At 43.4% G+C, this 23,632-nt stretch overlaps 1 protein-coding gene across 1 annotated transcript; it reads left to right on the forward strand.

Annotated features, from left to right (window-relative positions):
• The first annotated feature begins 9,656 nt into the window (after window positions 1-9,656).
• On the forward strand, window positions 9,657-16,845 carry LOC120049324 (protein transport protein SEC31-like). The gene is made up of 4 exons (XM_038995573.1): window positions 9,657-9,845; window positions 10,888-11,116; window positions 12,873-13,146; window positions 13,454-16,845. Exons 2-4 carry the CDS (start codon window positions 11,024-11,026, stop codon window positions 15,148-15,150), a joined length of 2,064 nt encoding a protein of 687 aa, XP_038851501.1. The 5' UTR covers window positions 9,657-9,845; window positions 10,888-11,023; the 3' UTR covers window positions 15,151-16,845.
• Window positions 16,846-23,632: the final 6,787 nt, after the last annotated feature.

The raw sequence follows: 23,632 nt of genomic DNA on the forward strand, positions 1-23,632 counted from the left end.
GTGTAGTCAGCTCAGCTATCCCCATTGAGACAGTGTCTGTGCCTCGATCTAGGTTGAGCAAAACAAAACATGGCGGTGTTCGCCTTAGCAATCTCACTGGAATAAAGGCCTGTCATTATTGAAAGAGATTGTGATATCTCAAAATAGGGTTACTTAATGTTAGATCCCTCACTTCCAAGGCAGTCATACTCAATGAACTAATCACTGATCATAATCTTGATGTGATTGGCCTGACTGGAACATGGCTCAAGCCTGATGAATTTACTATGTTAAATGAGGCTAAGAACAATCCCAAATGTATATTTGATACTGTTGCAAAGCTAACTAAAAAGCAGCATTCAACAAGAGAGGATATCTTTCACTTCAGCAGTGATAAATTCATGAACTTCTTCGATGAAAAGATCATGATCATTAGAAAGCAAATTATGGACTCCACTTTGAATCTGCATATCTTTCCGAAGCTCAATTGTCCTGAGTCTGCACAGAACTGCCAGGACCTAGGATACATGGAGACACTCAAGTTTTTAAAATTCTGTATCTCTTGACACATTCATGAAAATAGTCATGGCCTCTAAACCGTCAAGCTGCATACTGGACCCTATTCCAACTAAACTACTGAAAGAGCTACTTCCTGTGCTTGGCCCTCCTATGTTGAACATAATAAGTGGCTCCTTATCCACCGGATGTGTACCAAACACCCTAAAAGTGGCAGTAATAAAGCCTCTCTTGAAAAAGCCAAACCTTGACCCAGAAAATATAAAAAACTATCGGCCTATATCGAATATCCCATTCCTCTCAAAAAAAATTGAAAAAGCTGTTGTGCAGCAACTCACTGCCTTCCTGAAAACAAACAATGTATATGAAACACTTCAGTCTGGTTTTAGACCCCATCATAGCACTGAGACTGCACTTGTGAAGGTGGTGAATGACCTTTTAATGGCGTCAGACCGAGGCTCTACACCTCATGCTCCTAGACCTTAGTGCTGCTTTTGATACCATCGATCACCACATTTGTTTGGAGAGATTGGAAACCCTAATTGGTCTACACGGACAAGTTCTGGCCTGGTTTAGATCTTATCTTTCAGAAAGATATCAGTTTGTCTCTGTGGATGGTTTGTCCTCTGACAAATCAACTGTACATTTTGGTGTTCCTCAAGGCTCCGTTTTAGGACCACTATTGTTTTCACTATATATTTTACCTCTTGGTGATGTCATTCGGAAACATAATGTCAACTTTCACTGCTATGCGGACAACACACAGCTGTACATTTCGATGAAACATGGTGAAGCCCCAAAAGTGCCTACCCTGGGAGCCTGTGTTTCAGACATAAGGAAGTTAATGGCAGAAAATATTTTACTTTTAAACTCGGGCAAAACAGAGATGCTAGTTTCTAGGTCCCAAGAAACAAAGAGATCTGCTGTTGAATCTGACAATTAATCTTGATGGTTGTACAGTCTCAAATAAAACTGAAGGTCCTCAGGACCTCGGCGTTGCTCTGGACCCTGATCTCTCTTTGGACGAACATATCAAGAATATTTCAAAGACAGCTTTTTCCCGTCTTCGTAACATTGCAAAAATCTGAAACTTTTTGTCCAAAAATGCTTTTGCTTTTGTCACTTCTAGACTAGTCTACTGCAATGCTCTACTCTCCGGCTACCCGGATAATGCACTAAATAAACTTCAGTTAGTGCTTAACTCGGCTGCTTGATTCCTGACTAGAACCAAAAAATTGGATCATATTACTCCAGTGCTAGCCTCTCTACATTGGCTTTCTGTTAAGGCTAGGGCTGATTTCAAGGTTTTACTACTAACCTACAAAGCATTACATGGGCTTGCTCCTACGTATCTGTTGTCCCTAGAATTTCTAAGCAAACAGCTGGAGGCAGGGCTTTCTCCCGTTGAGCTAATTTTTTATGGAATGATCTGCCTATCCATGTGAGAGACGCAGACTCTGAGTCTTTACTGAAGACTCATCTCTTCAGTAGGTCCTATGATTGAGTGTAGTCTGGCCCAGGGGTGCGAAGGTGAACGGCAAGGCACTGGAGCGACGAACTGCCCTTGCTGTCTCTGCCTGGCCGGCTCCCCTCTCTCCACTGGGATTCTCAGGGGCTGAGTCACTGACTTACTAGTGCTCTTCCATGCCGTCTCTAGGAGGGGTTGAGTGGGTTGAGTCACAGACTATTTTTTTTTAACTGCCTCGGGCTTGTGCACTGGAGGAGATCATCCTAGGCTATACTCAGCCTTGTCTCAGGATAGTAAGTTGGTCTGTTGATATCCCTCTAGTGGTGTGGGGGCTGTGCTTTGGCAAAGTTGGTGGGGTTATGGTGGGGTTATATCCTGCCTGGGGGTACAGGGCCAAGGGCCACAGGGCCACAGTGTCCCCCAACCCACCCCTGTCTCAGTCTCCAGTATCTATGCTGCAATAGTGTATGTGCCGGGGTGCTAGGGTCAGTCTGTTATATCTGGTGTAATTATCCTGTCTCATCTGGTGTCCTGTGTGAATTTAAGTATGCTCCCTCCAATTCTCCCTCCCCTTCCGGAGGACCTGAGCCCTAGGATCATGCCTCAGGACTACCTGGCCTGATGACTCATGGCTGTCCCCAGTCCACCTGGCCGTGCTGTTGCTCCAGTTTCAACTGTTCTGCCTGCGGCTAGGGAACCCTGAACTGTTCACCGGTACCTTGTCCCGGACCTGCTGCTTTCGACTCTCTCTCTCTCTCTCTGTACCGCACCTGCTGTCTCGACCTCTGAATGATCGGCTATGAAAAGCCAACTGACATTTACTCCTGATTTACTGATCTGTTGCACCCTCTACAACCACTGTGATTATTATTTGACCCTGCTGGTCATCTATGAACATTTGAACATCTTGAAGAACAATCTGGCCTTAAATGGCCATGTACTCTTATAATCTCCACCCGGCACAGCCAGAAGAGAACTCGCCACACCACAGAGCCTGGTTCCTCTCTAGGTTTCTTCCTAGGTTCCTGCCTTTCTAGGGAGTTTTTTCTAGCCACCGTGCTTCTACATCTGCGTTGCTTGCTGTTTGGGGTTTTAGGCTGGGTTTATGTATAGCACTTTGAGACATCTGCTGATGTAAAAGGGGCTTTATAAATACATTTGATTGATTGATTGAATTCAAACTTGCCGCAAACGGCAAAATTACCAGCAGTCAGGCTCGCCACACTGTGGGCTATTTATCCAATTGAAATCTCATGTGTGTTTTAGTATATTTAATTATCAGATGGTGCCATTTGACTTCTGTTATGGGACGCTCTCATGGAAATGTGTTTTATCATGTCCAACTACATCAACATTTGTAATTGGTGGATGCAGAATTTGTTACAGGAAATAATCACTGCCACCTGGTCAGGTTAGCATAGGGCAAAATGTTCCAGGTTATGCAATGGGAACAGCTAACATGTAACGTTTTATCACCTGCAACTACGTCAACGATTTTAATTGGCTGATGAGAATTTTGAGAATGAAAAACTTTAAACTTAAACTTCTTCAAATGTTTGCAAGTATGGACCCACCTTGTCCGTAGACTGCTTACAGGGTAAGGAAACCAGTGTGTGATTTGGGTGAACTATCCCTTTAACATTTTATATTCATCCACTGTCTGTCATGCTTCTGGATGACATGATGACGTCAAATGTGAGTATATTACGTTGAAAATAACAGTCGGCCATCTTGTCTTAAGTTATTTATTAGTTCAATGCTCTGAATGAATAAAAACAGTTTTAGCATGGACATTGCCATTGATGGCTTCTTGAGTGTCTTTCAGGTGGCGACATAGAGGTAGAACGAGGGCTCTAGAAGGATATATCTTGTTTTCATCATGGACAAAGTAGTCAACTGGGTAGGGATTATTATGGGTTGGGAGCAATCAGCCAATGATCAGATCATTATCCCCTTCTTGAAATTGGGCTGCCTATGGTTTGTAAGTGGCTTTAAGCTATATCACTGGCAACGGCGACCCGTCATTCAGGGAAGATGGGGCACAGCCCCACCTGTTTTATATATATATAATTTTTGTTGTTGCCTGTTTTACATGTTATTTTGGCATTAATACGTGTCACATATCAGTTTGCAAACAATGTAAAAATAAATGTTGTTAATTAATAAAGCCTCATACAAACTTTTTTTGCTTTCTTGAGTAAGGCAGCTCCAAAATGCAGGTGTTTCAGCCTAGCTCAGTGCTTTCTGTGGTGGAGGGGCGGGCAGTGGAAAATACAGAGCGTAGGAGTTGGTAATCTTCTCTAGTTGCGCCGTGATTGGCTCAGTGTTCTGTCACTCACGGGGACACTACGTCACATCACAATCTACAGGGACAGCTAGGAAGTTCAAGCCCCCTTGGGTGCTGCCATATATTTACATAAGAAGTGCAAATCCAAGAAGGCTCGTCATTGGCCACAGATAAAATTATGTCAAATCACGTTTTATCTACCGTAGCGTTGATTGGACTGATCATGTCAACATCATTCTTTCAAAATCTTAGCTAGCAAGCTAGACAAGCAGTCATCTTCATGTATCACGTTGACAATCTACTGGCAAATCCTTGTCATATGAAGATAAATTATTTTATTTTCCTGCTATTTGGTGGAAAGGGTGTGTGGTCCAAGTCTGGGTTTAAGGGTCTCTTTTCCAAGGTTAAAAGGACAAACATTCACATGCAACACCATGGGCCAGAAAAGGTTGAATACATTGACCATGCTGTCAATTCAGCATGACTTCTGCCGCGTTCAAAACAACTGGAAACTCAAAACTGGTAAATCTCAGACTTCATTGAGTTCAAGACAACTGAGAACTATACGTTTTGAACGGTCATACAACTCGGAATTCAAGTCGGGAACTCGGGCCTCTTTCTAGAGCTCCGACCTGAAGATCACTGACGTCATCATGATTCAACCTTGTTTTTTAAAAGTTCCCAGTTGTTTTGAAAGCACCATAAATCCAGAGAATGCCAGACTTTGATGACAAAGTTTCATGAAAAAATGTGCCCATAAGAAGGACCGCCGAGCCACCTTCCTGTTCAAGTGAGCACAGCACAATGGTGAGTATGAAAAATGTCTTGTATACTGCTGCATAAATTATGTAATATGCCAGGGAAATATGCATACTGTAGCTAAGTTGTGTAGTAAGCTGTTAGTAGCCCATGTGCCTCACACTAAAAATGTGGTCCCTTTCCCCATAATTTAGCCTACTGTTCTGACTTGGTGGTGAACATGTAGCCTATGGCCTGTTTTAGAGAAATGTCATCATCGAATATTGTAAGAGATTTCATTGTCTGCTTATATGCCCCCTTTATTCATCCAATGTTTCTCACTTTCTGTACAGGGAGAATACTGTAAGAACGGCCCATGTTCTGAATTCTGGCGCTGAACAAATAGTTATATTGACTACTGTCACGACTACTGTCACGACTACTGTCACGACTTCGGCCGAAGTCGCCTCCTCTCCTTGTTTGGGCGGCGTTCGGCGATCGACGTCACCGGCTTTCTAGCCATCGCCGCTCCATTTTTCATATATCCATTTGTCCTGTCTTGTTTCCATACACACCTGGTTTTCATTTCCCAATCAAGCTACGTGTATTTAACCCTCTGTTTCCCATCATGTTTTGTGTGTAATTGTTTTCATGTTATGTGGTGTTAGTTTAGGCGCTTTACTTTTATGTTCCGTTTTTTTTTGAGCGCGTTTGTTTTATGTAATGCTCATGTTTGGAACTATAATAAAATTGCGCCTGTTTATTATACTCTGCTCTCCTGCACCTGACTTCGCCTCCAATACACCTATTGACAACTACGACCGTTTTAGCTCGCTCATTAAGGTCTTAATCGAAATGACGGATTGCCTCTTATCCGCTCATCGTTCTCTTATGCCATAGTTTGTACATCTCAATTGTCAGTAGACACCACATTTGTTTAAACAAGTCAGCCATATCAGATATGGTTTTTAAAATGGCAGTAAATGAGGCTGAATTAACTATTTCGCTGCTAGAAAAGGCTGATAGCCAGTCGTAGCGGTGGTAAGGATTCACTCCATGGTGCTGAAAAGAAAGCTCTGCTGTTGGGACAGCTTTATGTAGGACCTAACAGTTTGTGTTCACCGTTTGTCACCGTTATAGTGCAATTCATGTAATGTTTAGTGTTGTGTAGTGGCTTTGCTGGCATGTATCACCAATATTGACATGCTAAAATCGCCACTGGCAGTCCATAAACCCAACATGTTTTGAAGAAAATGCATTCATTTGTTGAGGCCACTAGATGGCAGTGGTGTAAAGTACTTAAGTAAAAATACTTTGAGGTACTACTTAAGTAGTTTTTTGGGGTATTTGTATTTCACTTTACTATTTATATTTTGACAACTTTTACTTTTACTTCATTACATTCCTAAAGAAAATGTGGTACATTTTACTCCATACATTTTCCCTGACACCCAAAAGTACTCGTTACACTTTAAATGCTTAGCAGGACAGGAAAGTGTCCAATTCGCACACTTCAAGAGAACATCCCTGGTCATCACTACTGCCTCTGATCTGGCAGACTCACTAAACACAATACTGTGTTTGTAAATGATGTCTGAGTATCCAAAAATAAATTTAAAAAACAAGAAAATTGTGCCATCTGATTTGCTTAATACAAGGAATTTTAAATGATATGTACTTTTACTTTTGATACTTAAGTATATTTAAAACCAAATACTTTTAGATTTTTACTCAAGTAGTATTTTACTGGGTGACTTTCACTTTACCTTGAGTCATTTTCTATTAAGGTATCTTTTAATTTTACTCAAGTATGAGATTTGAATACTTTTTACACCACTGCTAGATGGCGGGGATCAGTGGCGATTTTAGCATGTAAATATTGTGCATGCACTACGAAGTCAGAACAGTAGGCTAAATTATGAGGTGGGAAAGGGACTAAAATTGTTAGGGTCAGGCACATGGGCTACTAACAGCTTACTACACAACATACACTTAGCAATACTTTCTTAGCTACGGTATAGATATCTCCCTGGAATATTACATAATTTATGCAGCAGCATGCAAGACATTTTAGGACTCACCGTTGTGCTGTGCTCAATTGAACAGGAAGGTGGCGCGGTGGTCCTTCTTGTGGGCAAACCTTGTCATCAAAGTCTGGCATTCTCAGGATTTATGGTGCTTTCAAAACAACTGGTAACTCTGGGGGGAAAAAACAAGGTTGAATCATGATGTCAGTGATCTTCAGGTCAGAGCTCTAGAAAGAGGCCCGAGTTCCCGAACTGGAATTCTGAGTTGGATGATTCTGCATTCTGAATTCCTGGTGAAGCTGGTTGAGAGAATGCCAAGATTGTGCAAAGCTGTCATCAAGGCAAAGGGTGGCTACTTTGAAGAATCTCCAATTTAAAATATATTTTGATTTGTTTTACACTTTTTGGTTACTGCATGATTCCATATGTGTATTTCATAGTTTTGATGTCTTCACTATTGTTCTACAATGTAGAAAATAGTAAAAATGAGGAAAAACCCCTGAATGAGTAGGTGTGTCCAAACTTTTGACTGGTACTGTATATACAGTTGAAGTCGAAAGTTCACATACACCTTAGCCAAATACATTTAAACTCAGTTTTTCACAATTCCTGACATTAAATCCTAGTAAATATTCCCTGTTTTAGGTCAGTTAGGATCACCACTTTATTTTAAGAATGTGAAATGTCAGAATAATAGTAGAGAGAATGATTTATTTCAGCTTTTATTTCTTTCATCACATTCCCAGTGGGTCAGAAGTTTACATACACTCAATTAGTATTTGGTAACATTGCCTTTAAATTGTTTAACTTGGGTCAAACGTTTTGGGTAGCCTTCCACAAGCTTCCCACAATAAGTTGGGTGAACTTTGGCCTATTCCTCCTGACAGAGCTGGTGTAACTGAGTCAGGTTTGTAGGCCTCCTTGCTCGCACACGCTTTTTCAGTTCTGCCCACAAATGGGATTGAGGTCAGGGCTTTGTGATGGGCACTCCAATACCTTGACTTTGTTGTCCTTAAGCCATTTTGCCACAACTTTGGAAGTATGCTTGTGGTCATTGTCCATTTGGAAAACCCATTTGCGACCAAGTCTTGAGGTGTTGCTTCAATATATCCACATAATTGTCCTTCCTCATGATGCCATCTATTTTGTGAAGTGCACCAGTCAGCAAAGCCCACAAAATGATGCTGCCACCCCCGTGCTTCACAGTTGGGACGGTGTTCTTCGGCTTGCAAGCCTCCCCCTTTTTCCTCCAAACATAACGATGGTCATTAGGGCCAAACTGTTCTATATTTGTTTGATCAGACCAGAGGACATTTCTCCAAAAAGTACAATCTTTGTCCCCATGTGCAGTTGCAAACCGTAGTCTGGCTTTTTTATGTCGGTTTTGGAGCAGTGGCTTCTTCCTTGCTGAGCGGCCTTTCAGGTTATGTCGATATAGGACTCATTTTTACTGTGGATATAGATACTTTTGTACCTGTTTCCTCCAGCATCTTCACAAGGTCCTTTGCTGTTGTTCTGGGATTGATTTGCACTTTTCGCACCAAAGCACGTTCATCTCTAGGAGACAGAACGCATCTCCTTCCTGAGCGGTAGGACGGCTGCGTGGTCCCATGGTGTTTATACTTGCGTACTATTGTTTGTACAGATGAATGTGGTACCTTCAGGCATTTGGAAATTGCTCCCAAGGATGAACCAGACTTGTGGAGGTCTACAATTTATTTTCTGAGGTTTTTTCTGAGGTTCTGAGGATCGCCACTGGGTGCTCCAGCACTGCAGGTGGCGTTAAATCACCGATATTAGCTTTACGCTTTTTCAAACACAAAATAAGAATAAATGTTACTTTAAAATGGCGATAGCGCTGAATGGTGCTGCTATGCGGTCACGGAAGCCATTATGGCACAGCTACAAAGACGAACCCTCTTTCGATTATGGGTGGCGAATAGTGTAACGCCAGCAGCAAAAACTGCGGCCAAAGACTTCCGAGTCATGACAAAAAAAATACATGTCCTCAAATTAAACACAATGTTGGCAGGTAAACCAAATTACATAACAATCCTCCAATTGTCTTGGATTTTAATTTTGGTGTGGCTATGGTGATTTTGGAATTCCAATAATTATGTCATTCATTAGGCTGGGAAAACAAGAGATGCTCAATGATTCATGAAAATAACAGACATGCCTGCCTATGAATGAAATGTTATTAACAAGGCCAGGGTATGTCGTGCATTGGGTGCCAACCTCATTTGTGCCAAAGCTGAAACTAATGAAACTCTAGTCTAGAGAGTCTGGTTTGTTAAATGTTGGTCCCAATCAGGGCAGCGCAAAAGCTGCTACACGGAATTTGTAGGCTAAACAGTATTATTAATTACATTTCGTGCATGATATTAGCTCATAATTATTAAGGCAATAGGGTCTGTAGCAAAAGGTTTGCAGAACCTTACAGATGTGACACGTTAGTGCATGCGTTAAGTTCAAGGTTGCTTAAGAAGAAAGGCGCTCTTAATCATTTCTATGAGTCAGTGGGCAGTCTCCAGCACTTGAATGAAAGCTCCAGTTTACTGCTCAGCTGCTGTATTGGGTGGAGTCCTGTGCGCTTGACGCTCCACTGGAACAGGAGACCTGCCACATTATGCACGGGGAGTTCGCCAAGCACGCCTGTTCCGCGAGGAGACGGGAGGGAAGAGAACTTTGAGAACAAAGCTGACGATTTTATGTTTTTGTTCTACGAAAGGGAAGAGTTTGTTAATCCATCCCTGTATACAGAGTGGAGTTTTGGGACATTTTGATAGTTTTCTCTGTAGCCTATGGTTATTTTAAGATTATTATAAAGGTAAGTGCATCTCTCAATTTTTAAGAAAGTTAAGTAAAGTACGTTCAATGTAAATGTGTCTCCCATACCCTGTGTCTATGGAAACCTATTTTGGACTCACTGGGTAGAATATTTGCATAGAAAATACTGGGACTGGGAATATGAAGTTCCAGAGTCCCACTGCAAAATATCTTCATTTTAGGTTTTATTTGATCATGACCAAATTCATAGGCTACATCGAAACCAGTGGCGAGAATGGAATGTGTCAAAGCAGTCACCTTGACAAATCACTCAACAGCTTTGAGCGTCCAATGTAGGTGTATTTGAAGGTCCTAAACAAGGAGGGCTTGTCTGGTGGAGCCTGTTTGCTCGTCGCTAACATACCTGATCCAGAATAACTCGTCTATCAGTTTATGAGCTCTGTACCAGTGATTCTGTGCCATGACTACCCACGGAGTGACTGGTGGAAAAAAACGTGACTATATGTAATAGGTATATTGGAATAACTACCTGCTATAGAGAGCGTAATAACTATCACAGACGACAAGGACGCACTAGTCTAGGGACCTACTGAACAAGGTGCACCTTGTTCTTGACTATGACTTGGGGATGTGTTTCCCCCCGACCTGAGGCGACCAGCAGTGGCAAACATGACAACCTGTTGCAAAATGACTTTGATACTTCACTTCAGCTGAGATGGTTGAGTCAGTGTCAGCTTGGAGTTCAAACGTTGTGTTGAGAGTTTGGTATTTACATGATATAGATTGACACTGAATAAGTGTTTGGGGTGGGAAGGAATGAGGGAGACATTTTCCCAGGGGAGCTGTGGGGGAGTGTTCTGTTCTCACCAGCTGTCTCCCCTGAGAGTATTGAGACAGTCAACATGATATTGATTTTAAAGTAAACCAAAACACCACTGTATTATTACATTCATTCTATTACTGTACAGTCTTAGTTCAGGCTATCAGGGAAGTAGTCTTATACTGTACAATTACTACTGTGTTATTGTTTGAGCTGGCCTCCTTTCCTTTAAGCCGTTCCTCCTCTCTCTATTTGTTTCTAGACTGTGTTTGAGGAGATTCAAAGATTATTCAGAGTGAGAGCAGACACGTTCGCGGACTTTCTCTCCAAGGACTGTTCGGAAACCACTGACCCTTCATGAGATACCCACGAGTCGCCTGGCATTTGACCCGATAACCATGGACGTCCGAGTGCAGGCCAATCCGAACCTCCATTTCGGGGTCAACGGGGGCCATGATGTCGCTAATAGAAACTCCCGCAGTAGACCATTTGTGAGTATAACTTGTATGAAACCCTTTCAGTTAATGGTTTATTCTCTTAGTATCTCAAATATAAAAAATCGAAATATTTCTCCCTTTGTTCACAATTTATGCACCCATGTTAGGGGGGCATGGCATTGAAGAATTCACCTGTTCCTGTTTGAGAGCAGGTGCTTTTCATTGTGTGACTTTAAAAAAAACCTGACTGTGCTGTTTATACAGCAAAGTCTGTCTCCATGCCCCCCTCTGTCATACTGTCACTGAGAAATTACACAGGATTAACCACTACATCCTGTTGCATGCCTCAGGGATGACACACACACACACACACACACACACACCACGGAGACTACGGGAAACCGGTTAAGGTGCAGTTTTGTAGGTCCTGCATCACACAACAAAAGTCAGTGGTCTTTGTGTTTGGTTTCAACTGAGTTTGTCTGCAGGTATGTGTGTGCGTGCGTGTGTGTTGGTGCGTGTGTGTGAGTGTGCACATGGGTGTGTGCGTACATGTGTGTGTATGGTTGGTGTGTGTATGTGTGGCTGAATAGAACAGGTCTGTGTTGTGGTAAATATTTACCTCTGGTAAAAAATCTCTCCATCCCTACAGTGATGCCTAGCAACGAGATGGCATCCTGCTGCTATGGTAACCTGTTACCCTAGTAATCACAGGCACAGGGTCGTAACCAGAAGCAGCAAACAAAAATATTTTGTTTGTCACTGATTGACAGTGGTGGTAATTGTCAATGAAAGGTGTATGGGTGCATCTGTTTTTTACTTTCTTGTTGCAATAAAAATGGGCCATGGTCAGCCAGGTATTTGTGTCTGTGTGCGCTTTCCTGGGTTTGTGTGTCTACTCCCTACATGTGTGTATTTAGATGACACGTTGTTTTATGGGGGATCTACAGTATATATAGCTAGTCTCTAGCTGGATTGTGCATTCTGTTGACCTAATGCCTTTTTCAGAAACCCAGGAAAAATTGTTCATTTTAAACAATCTAACCATGTTGCCCTTTGATTCAGCGCATTATCTTGAGTGAAACAGAACCTAGAGAGCAGTGGAAAAGCTGTAGTCAGTGTCATCCTGCAGCCGTCAAAGCAGCCCTATCATTGGATACCCTATGCCCGTTGTGTTCTGTGGCTGCATGTGCTCTGTACAGAGGGACAGGTAGTGATGTAACATGTAGGCAGTGAGGTCTCCCTGTAGGAGGGGCTAGAGGGTGTAGGCTCCTCCCTCCAGGTTTCTGAGCTAGGTTGTGGGGGGGATTTAGAACGTTGGGAGGTGGGAGAGCACGAACAAGCAGCCCTGTGTTCTCACCGTCGCTCATACGCATACAAAAACATACGAGAGATGGCAGGCAGCTGGATGGATTGGGACACAGGGTCTCTCAGTTAAGAATTGTGCAAAAATGTTGGCAGTCAGATGTCCACCAACGCCAGACGAACGGCAGATCAACATTCGGTGTAGTGGGTGTAGTCCTTTCGAGTATGAGGGGAAAGGCTAAACCAACAGGATCTGTGTTTGTTTACATCCTTTACATACCTTTTTTGGGCAACAGGAAGTATATTCCATACACTGGACCTGAGATGGTATAGAAGATGCATTATTGTATAACAGTAACTCATGTATGACCAATTACCCCTTAACCAAAGAGCACCTTTAACCTACGTTTTTGATGATCTACTAGTGTGTCCCTGTAGCCGGTTCTTCCCATCCAAGTAACTCATGTGTGTTGTGTTGCCCTGTGCTCTGTGTCGCCCCCTACAGGAGGATAAGACGCTTCAGTTCTTAAGCCAGGAGGAGCAGGATTGTATCCTGTTCTTTGAGGAGACCATCGACTCCCTTCTGACTGCCCCAGCAGTAGATGAGCTTGATGGACCAGGACCCCCCATCCTAGCATCCGCCCCCAGCCCCGTACCACCCCGCTCAGCCTTGGACAGACCCACCAGCACCAAGGACCAGGACATCATAGACCTGGTTCGCCCAGCACAGCCTGATCTAGTCAACCCCATACAGGCACCGTTCAAGTCTTCCATGCCAGGTACAGCACAGTACACTACTTGCTCCACCCTGAACAGTACTGTTTACATTTGATTACGATTACCAGTCCCTTTGATCATTAGAATTACTACAGTCAAATGAGATCAGACTTTATCACTGTCATCAGAATGACGGATTACTCAGCATTGACATTTGCACTGTGTAGTCATTCTACAAGAAATATGATTCAGACTTGCCATTGACCCAATGGTTTTTTGAAGATATAGACTTGCCATTGACCTTGTCTTTTGAAGATACAGAACGTATAGAGAACTGATGAGTTTACATCTCAAACTTTCTTTTTGCAGATTTCACCCAGAATATGGTAATGAACAACCCTGAGAGGCATTTTGATAACAAACCGAGGCGCGAGGTGATGGAAAACTTCCCTACAGAGTGCAACCTGCCCCTTCCTGGAAAAGACCATGCCCCCTATGGCCACGCCCTGTACCAGCCTGTAGGCTCCGTCCCCACCCCCGTCGTCATCGGCCAGAAGATTGCCGAGCACCAGGGGAGCGGGGGGAACACCAACATCCTCTCCTCCTCCCTCCTGTCCAACCACCATAGGAACCTTGATTTAGAGAACATAGAGAGACCACCCACCTCCCCAGATTATCCAATCAAACAGGGCCCGACCACCTCAGCCAAGCCCAACCATTACCCCGTCAACATCAGCATGATAATGGGCAGCAACCAGCACCACAGCGATTCGCTGGCCAGTGTGAACCTCCAGGACAGGAAGTCTCAGATGCTGGCTAACCTATCAGGGACGTCCCACCCTGTGGAGGCAGAGGAACTCCATGGGCTGCAGAAGGTCCAGGTAAACCTTCCCACCCGCAGTGTGTCTTTCAGGGATCCCACTCCAAATAAGTCCCGGATGGAGGCACTGTCCAAACTGGGCTTGAGCCGAAACCGCTCCCCGTCAGGGGATTTCTCTCTTATAATCACCCCCAATAGCAGCACAAACACCAAACCCGCTGCTGCCCCAATTCCGGTTGCCACCCCTACACCCGTTCCTACACCTACCCCTACACTGACACCCGTGAGTAAACCAGGCGTGGCCAGACAGGCAAGCCCCTTGCCACCAGTAACGGTCAACACCAACAGCTCTCACGCCAGTATCCATGACAACAAGCTTGCTTCTCCCCCGCCCGAAGTCTCGTCCAAGGACTTTAACAGCTACGGCGGGAAGACCATCGTGGTGAACCCCTCGAAGGCTGCTGCTGCTGCTCCCTCCACCAGTAGCCATGGTAGTAAGGCCCACCCAGTGACCTCTCACAGTGACTTCAACCCTTACGGGGGTAAGACTAAGGTAATGAAACCTGCTCCTGTTACCACAACCAGGGCTGATCCACCACAACCAGACATCCAGAACAGGGCCATACCTCCCCCAGCATCCACCTCAGCCAGAGTGATGCCTCCCCCAGCCTCCAACTTCACCTCAGCCAGAGTGATGCCTCCCCCAGCCTCCAACTTCACCCCAGCCAGAGTGATGCCTCCCCCTGTCTCCACCCCCACCCCAGCCAGAGTGATGCCTCCCCCAACCTCCAACTTCACCCCAGCCAGAGTGATGCCTCCCCCAGTTTTCAACTCCACCCCAGCCAGAGTGATGCCTCCACCAACCTCCACCTCCATCCCAACCAAAGTAGAAACCATGCCCTACGAGGTCAACAGCTACGGGGGGAAGACCAGAATGGTCACCCCATCCCACACCACACCCTCCCCCATTACCACCCCTGACATCCTCGCACACACTCTAGTGAGGTCCCCCAGCAAAGCTTCATCCCCAGTGCCTTCTCAAGCCCCCAGACCTTTCCGCTACAGCACTCCCCCTAGCTCCAACAGGATGGTGGCGTCTCCCCCGGAGCCCCGGCCGAAGTCCGCCGTCTCCAAGCCGTCCTTCCGCTCCCAAGGGATCACTGTGCAGTTCTCTGGACGGGGAGCGACGGATGAGTCGCGCAGAGATGCGCTCCGGAAACTGGGACTGCTGAAAGACACTTTCTAACTCTGGGATCGCCACCTCTGTCTTCCTTCTTTCATTGTCTCCTCTGCATAACCTCCATTCCGATGCCAGGTGGACAGACGTAACTAATGACTCCGACGTTTTTTTTCTCTGAAAGGATGTGAGGTGTGGCAGGAGAAGATACCTACATTACTGTGGAATGAAACAGGATCCTGGTTGAAACCCGGCACACCAGGTTCTGAGCCAATGAATGCTGACAAACGAGTCCGACGCGCCACATGGCCTAGTTGACGAATGAGCACGCGTACGTTTTTTTTTCCAGATACACACACGCGCACATGTATACACAAGCATTCGTCGAACACATACGTTCACATGCACTCATACCCACAAATACATTCACCCAACAACTCCCACACTCCCACGGAGCTGTTATATGCATCAAAGGTCCGTCTCTTTATTGTGCTCTATTTAACTGTAATCCTACTCAATGTTTTACATTGCCTCTGAACCAAGACATAGTTTTTCCGCTACTTCACAGTATACATGTACCTCTATTTTGTCTCTGGGCCAAAACAGACAAAAAACAGACCTGTGCAAAGGGGAACGCAGACAGCCGAATGTCTTTTGGCATTGGCACATTTGGCAGAGACAGACGTTTTACTCCCTTTGCCTCCTTCTGATGTCACATACTCGGCTACCAGTGAGAATCCTTACATGCTCTCACTCTCCAAAGATGGATTTATATACCCTCCAAAAATTACATTTACTTTATATGACACTATATTGATTACTGCTCAGTTTGAGGCTGGTACTGCTGGTACTGATAAAGTGAACTTGAATCATTATAAACTGACATTGAAGTAACCTGAGAACTGAAGAGCCTCACAACATGTTATTTTGTTAACCGATTTGAGCGTTGTTGTTGTCCAGGGAATGATTATGAGAGTACAGCTCTTATGAGCATGAACGAGGACAGAGTTTGAAGCACTTTGCTGGTAGAATAAAGGTTGAATTAACTTCACTCACTGATCTATTAGAATGTACCTATATTCCCTTTTGAGGACGGTAACCATCCTACTCATGCATATTGATTCTATTTTACTATATAGGTATTTATGCACCCATTGATTTCCACTGCTGCCTTATGGTATGTTAAAGACAGGTCACTTGGAAGGGGCTACATTCCTTCAGGCAAGAGCAAAGCTTATAAATGTAACGATTGATTGACATACCAAGCAAACTAAGCAGCAATTAAACATAGTTTACATTCATGTACCTCATATGCTCAGCTCTAAGGATATAACATTATTGGAAGTTCTGAAGTGACCCCATGTGTTTATCTCCTCATATGAAATTTTTGTGAATGTAAGTTACAGAAAAGAGCACAGGCTTGAGTTTTTAGGAAAGGAGTGATATGTCACTACACCGCTGGCTAAAGGGTATTTTTACTCCATGGACATGCCTCCCACACAAAACCACTAAATGTGGTTTGAAATGTAGACTTTTACTACTTTGAGGGGGAAGAAATGTACTTAGTGAGGACTGGCAAGGGCTTGTAATGCCCAAAACACAAACACTGAAGCCACAGAATCCAGAAATACTCACAAGGACCATTTCTTTTGTTCATGTATGCTGCACTTGCATTTGCAATATGTAATTTAACTGTCATCATAACTGATGCCTCTTGTTTCTCTCTGGACTGCAGCTATATTGGTACATAACCCTGTGTGTGTGTGTGTGTGTGTGTGTGTGTGTGTGTGTGTGTGTGTGTGTGTGTGTGTGTGTGTGTGTGTGTGTGTGTGTGTGTGTGTGCGTGGGTGTGTGTGTGTGTGCGCGGGTGTGTGTGCGCGGGTGTGTCTGCGTGAAACATGTTTGTCCATTTTAAAGTTTTATTTAATGAAAAAAGTCAGACTCCGGTTTTGTAGTTCATCTACAGTAACTCATGAAGGATCCTGTGTTACACCATGCACACATTATTGTGGTTGTGTGAGTGAAACATATTTAACTATTAATATCTTGACTCCGGTTTTGTAGTAAATCTACAGTAACTCTTGAAGTATCTAATACACACAAACACACAGTGGGGAAATATGCCTGTAGTTTGCAGACCCAGAGCGAGAAACAAAAAAGCCTCACGGACAACATCTTTATTTGACATTCAATTAACATTTACAAATTGTCAACTAAAGTTGCTGGTATGGTACAACAGCGCCTTTTATATGTTTTGCCCATTGTCATATTGTACACAATGTTTAATGTACATCTGTGTCACTTAATAAAGAGACTAATATACATGACTTATCCTATCCATAGTTTGTTATTCTTCGCAGGGCATTTACTATGGAATGTTATGGATGAGTAGAATCTCAGGATTTGGTTTATAATGATTGACCTTCCCTGGGAAATAATTCACCATGGTTTTAATGGAACAGTAAACAGACACGCTTTCCATGCATGCATCAACTCACCTCAGCCTACATTCTAAAACCCCATTCTATTACCTTTTTGACTGTCCATCCATGAAGGTCATGATTCCAAAGTTCCTTGTCTCCTTTCTGCCGCTACGATGAAATAATTGGAGAGTCAAATTCCCATAAATCTTCCTCAATATTGTTTTAAGCTTTCCCTTTTTCAGATCTGACGACAGAGGAAAATTGGAAGGCTATTGAGATGCTTTCTCTTACATACAGAATATTTCCTGGAGAGCTGTAGCCCACTGTGTACTCTCTCTGCTAGGTGGACGGCAGCTCCCAGTTTCACATGGTATGCTGTCTACACTGCAGAGTCGGACCACTTTTCCCAGCCCCAACAGAGAGCCTTTCTTTCCCTTTGTGGGGCATTGGTCTAAGTGTGTATCTGAGTGTGTGTGACCAAGAAGATCTGGGGCATTGGCTTCTTTGGGAGTGTGAGCGAGGGCAACTAAAGCTGTGGTTTGGTAATGTGTGTGTGTGTGTGTGTGTGTGTGTGTGTGTGTGTGTGTGTGTGTGTGTGTGTGTGTGTGTGTGTTGAGGGGAGGTACTCAGGCAGAAAGTGAGGAAATACACATGTTTTGGGTCTGTAATTAGAGCCAGCAGAAAACCCTCTAAGAGTGCCCTCTAACAAACACACACACTCCCTCTGTCATACAACCTCTTTCTCACTGATGCACTAATATAGTCTTGCACTCCCTCCAATACACACAAAGGTACATCAATGGAGGAGCAAAGGCTCCAAGCCATATAAGTGGGACCATGTAAGGGACTACAAAAAACGGTAACTGTAATCCATTACGTTACCAGCAAAAATATTGTAATGAGATTTCAGATACTTTTTGAAAAACGAATGCTTACTTCGAGGATTACTTTTAAATTCAGAGAGGTTTGCAAAAAAAAATCTTTGACACTTCTACGTTTTCTCAATGACATTCCAATCAGCATTGAAAAAAGGCACATATACAGTTGAAGTCGGAAGTTTACACAATTTCTGACATTTAATCCTTGTAAAAAATCCCTGTCTTTAGGTCAGTTAGGATCACAACTTTATTGCAAGAATGTGAAATCTCAGAATAATAGTAGAGAGAACGATTTATTTCAGCTTTAATTTCTTTCATCACATTCCCAGTGGGTCAGAAGTTTACATACACTCAATTAGTATTTGGTAACATTGCCTTTAAATTGTTTAACTTGGGTCAAACGTTTCGGGTAGCCTTCCACAAGCTTCCCACAATAAGTTGGGTGAATTGTGTCCCATTCCTCCTGACAGAGCTGGCGTAACTGAGTCAGGTTTGTAGGCCTCCTTGCTCGTACACACTTTTTCAGTTCTGCCCACATATTTTCTATAGGATTGAGGTCAAGGCTTTGTGATGGCCACTCCAATACCTTGACTTTGTTGTCCTTAAGCCATTTTGCCACAACTTTGGAAGTATGTTTGGGGTCATTGTCCATTTGGAACATCCATTTGCGACCAAGCTTTACCTTTCTGAATTATGTCTTGAGATGTTGCTTCAATATATCCACATCATTTTCCATCCTCATGGTGCCATCTATTTTGTGAAGTGCACCAGTCCCTCCTGCAGCAAAGCACCCCCACAACATGATACTGCCACCCCCGTGCTTCACGGTTGGGATGGTGTTCTTCGGCTTGCAAGCATCCCCCTTTTTCCTCCAAACATAACGATGGTTATTAGGGCCAAACAGTTCTATTTTTGTTTGATCAGATCAGAGGACATTTCTCCAAAAAGTACGATATTTGACCCATGTGCAGTTGCAAACCGTAGTCTGGCTTTTTTATGCCGGTTTTAGAGCAGTGGCTTCTTCCTTGCTGAGCGGCCTTTCAGGTTATGTCGATATCGGACTCGTTTTACTATGGATATACACTGCTCAAAATAAAGGGAACACTTAAACAACACAATGTAACTCCAAGTCAATCACACTTCTGTGAAATCAAACTGTCCACTTAGGAAGCAACACTGATTGACAATAAATTTCACATGCTGTTGTGCAAATGGAATAGACAACAGGTGGAAATTATAGGCAATTAGCAAGACACCCCCAATAAAGGAGTGGTTCTGCAGGTGGTGACCACAGACCACCTCTCAGTTCCTATGCTTCCTGGCTGATGTTTTGGTCACTTTTGAATGCTGGCGGTGCTTTCACTCTAGTGGTAGCATGAGACGGAGTCTACAACCCACACAAGTGGCTCAGGTAGTGCAGCTCATCCAGGATGACACATCAATGCGAGCTGTGGCAAGAAGGTTTGCTGTGTCTGTCAGCGTAGTGTCCAGAGCATGGAGGCGCTACCAGGAGACAGGCCAGTACATCAGGAGACGTGGAGGAGGCCGTAGGAGGGCAACAACCCAGCAGCAGGACCGCTACCTCCGCCTTTGTGCAAGGAGGAGCAGGAAGAGCACTGCCTGAGCCCTGCAAAATGACCTCCAGCAGGCCACAAATGTGCATGTGTCTGCTCAAACGGTCAGAAACAGACTCCATGAGAGTGGTATGAGGGCCCGACGTCCACAGGTGGGGGTTGTGCTTACAGCCCAACACCGTGCAGGACGTTTGGCATTTGCCAGAGAACACCAAGATTGGCAAATTCGCCACTGGCGCCCTGTGCTCTTCACAGATGAAAGCAGGTTCACACTGAGCACATGTGACAGACGTGACAGAGTCTGGAGACGCCGTGGAGAACGTTCTGCTGCCTGCAACATCCTCCAGCATGACCGGTTTGGCGGTGGGTCAGTCATGGTGTGGGGTGGCATTTCTTTGGGGGGCCGCACAGCCCTCCATGTGCTCGCCAGAGGTAGCCTGACTGCCATTAGGTACCGAGATGAGATCCTCAGACCCCTTGTGAGACCATATGCTGGTGCGGTTGGCCCTGGGTTCCTCCTAATGCAAGACAATGCTAGACCTCATGTGGCTGGAGTGTGTCAGCAGTTCCTGCAAGAGGAAGGCATTGATGCTATGGACTGGCCCGCCCGTTCCCCAGACCTGAATCCAATTGAGCACATCTGGGACATCATGTCTCGCTCCATCCACCAATGCCACGTTGCACCACAGACTGTCCAGGAGTTGGCGGATGCTTTAGTCCAGGTTTGGGAGGGGATCCCTCAGGAGACCATCCGCCACCTCATCAGGAGCATGCCCAGGCGTTGTAGGGAGGTCATACATGCACGTGGAGGCCACACACACTACTGAGCCTCATTTTGACTTGTTTTAAGGACATTACATCAAAGTTGGATCAGCCTGTAGTGTGGTTTTCCACTTTAATTTTGAGTGTGACTCCAAATCCAGACCTCCATGGGTTGATAAATTTGATTTCCATTGATAATTTTTGTGTGATTTTGTTGTCAGCACATTCAACTATGTAAAGAAAAAAGAATTTAATAAGAATATTTCATTCATTCAGATCTAGGATGTGTTATTTTAGTGTTCCCTTTATTTTTTTGAGCAGTGTAGATACTTTTGTACCTGTTTCCTCCAGCATCTTCACAAGGTCCTTTGCTGTTGTTCTGGGATTGATTTGCACTTTTCACACCAAAGTACGTTCATCTCTAGGAGACAGAACGCATCTCCTTCCTGAGCGGTATGACGGCTGCGTGGTCCCATGGTGTTTATACTTGCGTACTATTGTTTGTACAGATGAAAGTGGTACCTTCAGGTGTTTGGAAATTGCTCCCAAGGATGAACCAGACTTGTGGAGGTCTACAATCTTTTTTCTGAGGTCTTGGCTGATTTCTTTTGATTTTCCCATGATGTCAAGCAAAGAGGCACTGCGTTTGAAGGTAGGCCTTGAAATACATCCACAGGTACACCTCCAATTGACTCAAATGATGTCAATTAGCCTATCAGAAGCTTCAAAAGCCATGACATAATTTTCAAGCTGTTTAAAGGCACAGTCAACTTAGTGTATGTAAACTTCTGACCGACTGGAATTGTGATACAGTGAATTATAAGTGAAATAATCTGTCTGTAAACAATATTTAGAAAAATTACTTGTGTCATGCATAAAGTAGATGTCCTAACCGACTTGCCAAAACTAGTTTTAATGACTCCAACCTAAGTGTATGTAAACTTCCGACTTCAACTGTATTTATACACTACCGTTCAAAAGTTTGGGGTCACTTCGAAATGTCCTTGTTTTTGAAAGAAAAGCACATTTTTTGTCCATTTAAAATAACATCACATTGATCAGAAATAGAGTGTAGGCATTGTTAATGTTGTAAATCACTATTGTAGCTGGAAACGGCTGATTTTTTTGTGGAATATCTACATAGACGTACAGAGGCCCATTATCAGCAACCATCACTCCTGTGGCACGTTGTGTTAGCTAATCCAAGTTTATCATTTTAAAAAGGCTAATTGATCATTAGAAAACTATTTTGCAATTATGTTAGCACAGCTGAAAACTGTTGTTCTGATTAAATAAGCATTTAAACTGGCCTTCTTTCGACTAGTTGAGTATCTGGAGCATCAGAATTTGTGGGTTCGATTACAGGCTCAAAATGGCCAGAAACAAAGACCTTTCTTCTGAAACTCGTCAGTCTATTCTTGTTCTGAGAAATGAATGCGGTTCCATGCGAGAAATTGCCAAGAAACTGAAGATCTCATACGACGCTGTGTACTATTCCCTTCACAGAACAGCGCAAACTGGCTCTAACCAGAATAGAAAGAGTGGGAGGTTGCGATGCACAACTGAGCAAGAGGACAAGTACTTTAGAGTGTCTAGTTTGAGAAACAGACGCCTCACAAGTCCTCAACTGGCAGCTTCATTAAATAGTACCCACAAAACACCAGTCTCAACATCAACAGTGAAGAGGCGACTTCGGGATGCTGGCATTCTAGGCAGAGTTCTAGGCCAGTCTGAGATATGACTTTTTCTTTGTAACTCTGCTTAGAAGGCAGTTTCATCTGTGGATTTGCCCTTTAAACAGCTGCATATTATCAAGATATCAAAGTGTCGCCAACAAAAAGTGTAACAATAGGTCTATAGCAAATGCAGCATATGGCATTCATTTTTCACATGTAAAGCACTTTTCTGTAGTGCTCAAAGCATGCCATTCCATGAGCACATTATTTATTTTTTAGCTCGAATCAAAGAGACCAATCAGTCCTCCATGACAACAAACTAAACAACAGGGTAGGGCTGACTAATAAGTCCTTAGTTTTGGGGTTATGCTCAGGTAAAACAATTTGGCTAATCTATACTTATATATTTCCAAGTCCTATTCTTGAAGATTAATGGGTATAACATTTATTGGAATGACTGGAATTCTGATAGACTGTGTTTTTTAATGTAAATATATCATTTAATCATTTTATTATATGTAGTAGAAAGCGATGGGTTAGAAGAAGCCTACATAACCAACTCATAAAGTAAAATGTAACATCCATATATCGCCACCTATGTAAACGTTAACATTTATTTATCCTGCAATAAATGTGGTTCAATTGTTAACATACATTTTGTATTCTTCTAATGCCTCTTAAGGGGAAATACATCTAAAAGTAACTAAATGTAATCAGATTACGTTACTGAGTTTGGGTAATCCAAAAGTTACATTACTGATAACAATTTGACAGGTGACTAGTAACTGTATTTAGAAAGTAACCTACCCAACCCTGGGTGGGACACAGATCATGGACACAGTAAAGAAGTCAAGCCAGAGGAGTGAGTCACAAACTGATACTTTTACTGAAACACAGGCAGAAATTGGCTTACAGAGCTGGTGCAGAAAAGCCCATGCAGTACAGTACAGATTATCTATCTATATATTCAACAGACAGAAATAATCAAACAGAAATGATCATCACTGAGTATGACTCAGGAGGCTAGGGGCACAGATAAGTATCTTATCCATTTGTCAAAGACTACAATACATCACACAATTTCCAAAACAACAAACTGTATTTCACCCCAAAAAAGTATAGATTTTTCATGAAAATAAAGGAAACATCTAGAAAGCAAAAATGCTGAAAAAATAAAGAATATGTATTATATTCATCACTTATATTTTATTTTTTATTTCTGATGATGAAACGCTGGT

Source organism: Salvelinus namaycush, chromosome 6, assembly GCF_016432855.1.
Source record: "Salvelinus namaycush isolate Seneca chromosome 6, SaNama_1.0, whole genome shotgun sequence".
Taxonomy (NCBI): domain Eukaryota; kingdom Metazoa; phylum Chordata; class Actinopteri; order Salmoniformes; family Salmonidae; genus Salvelinus; species Salvelinus namaycush.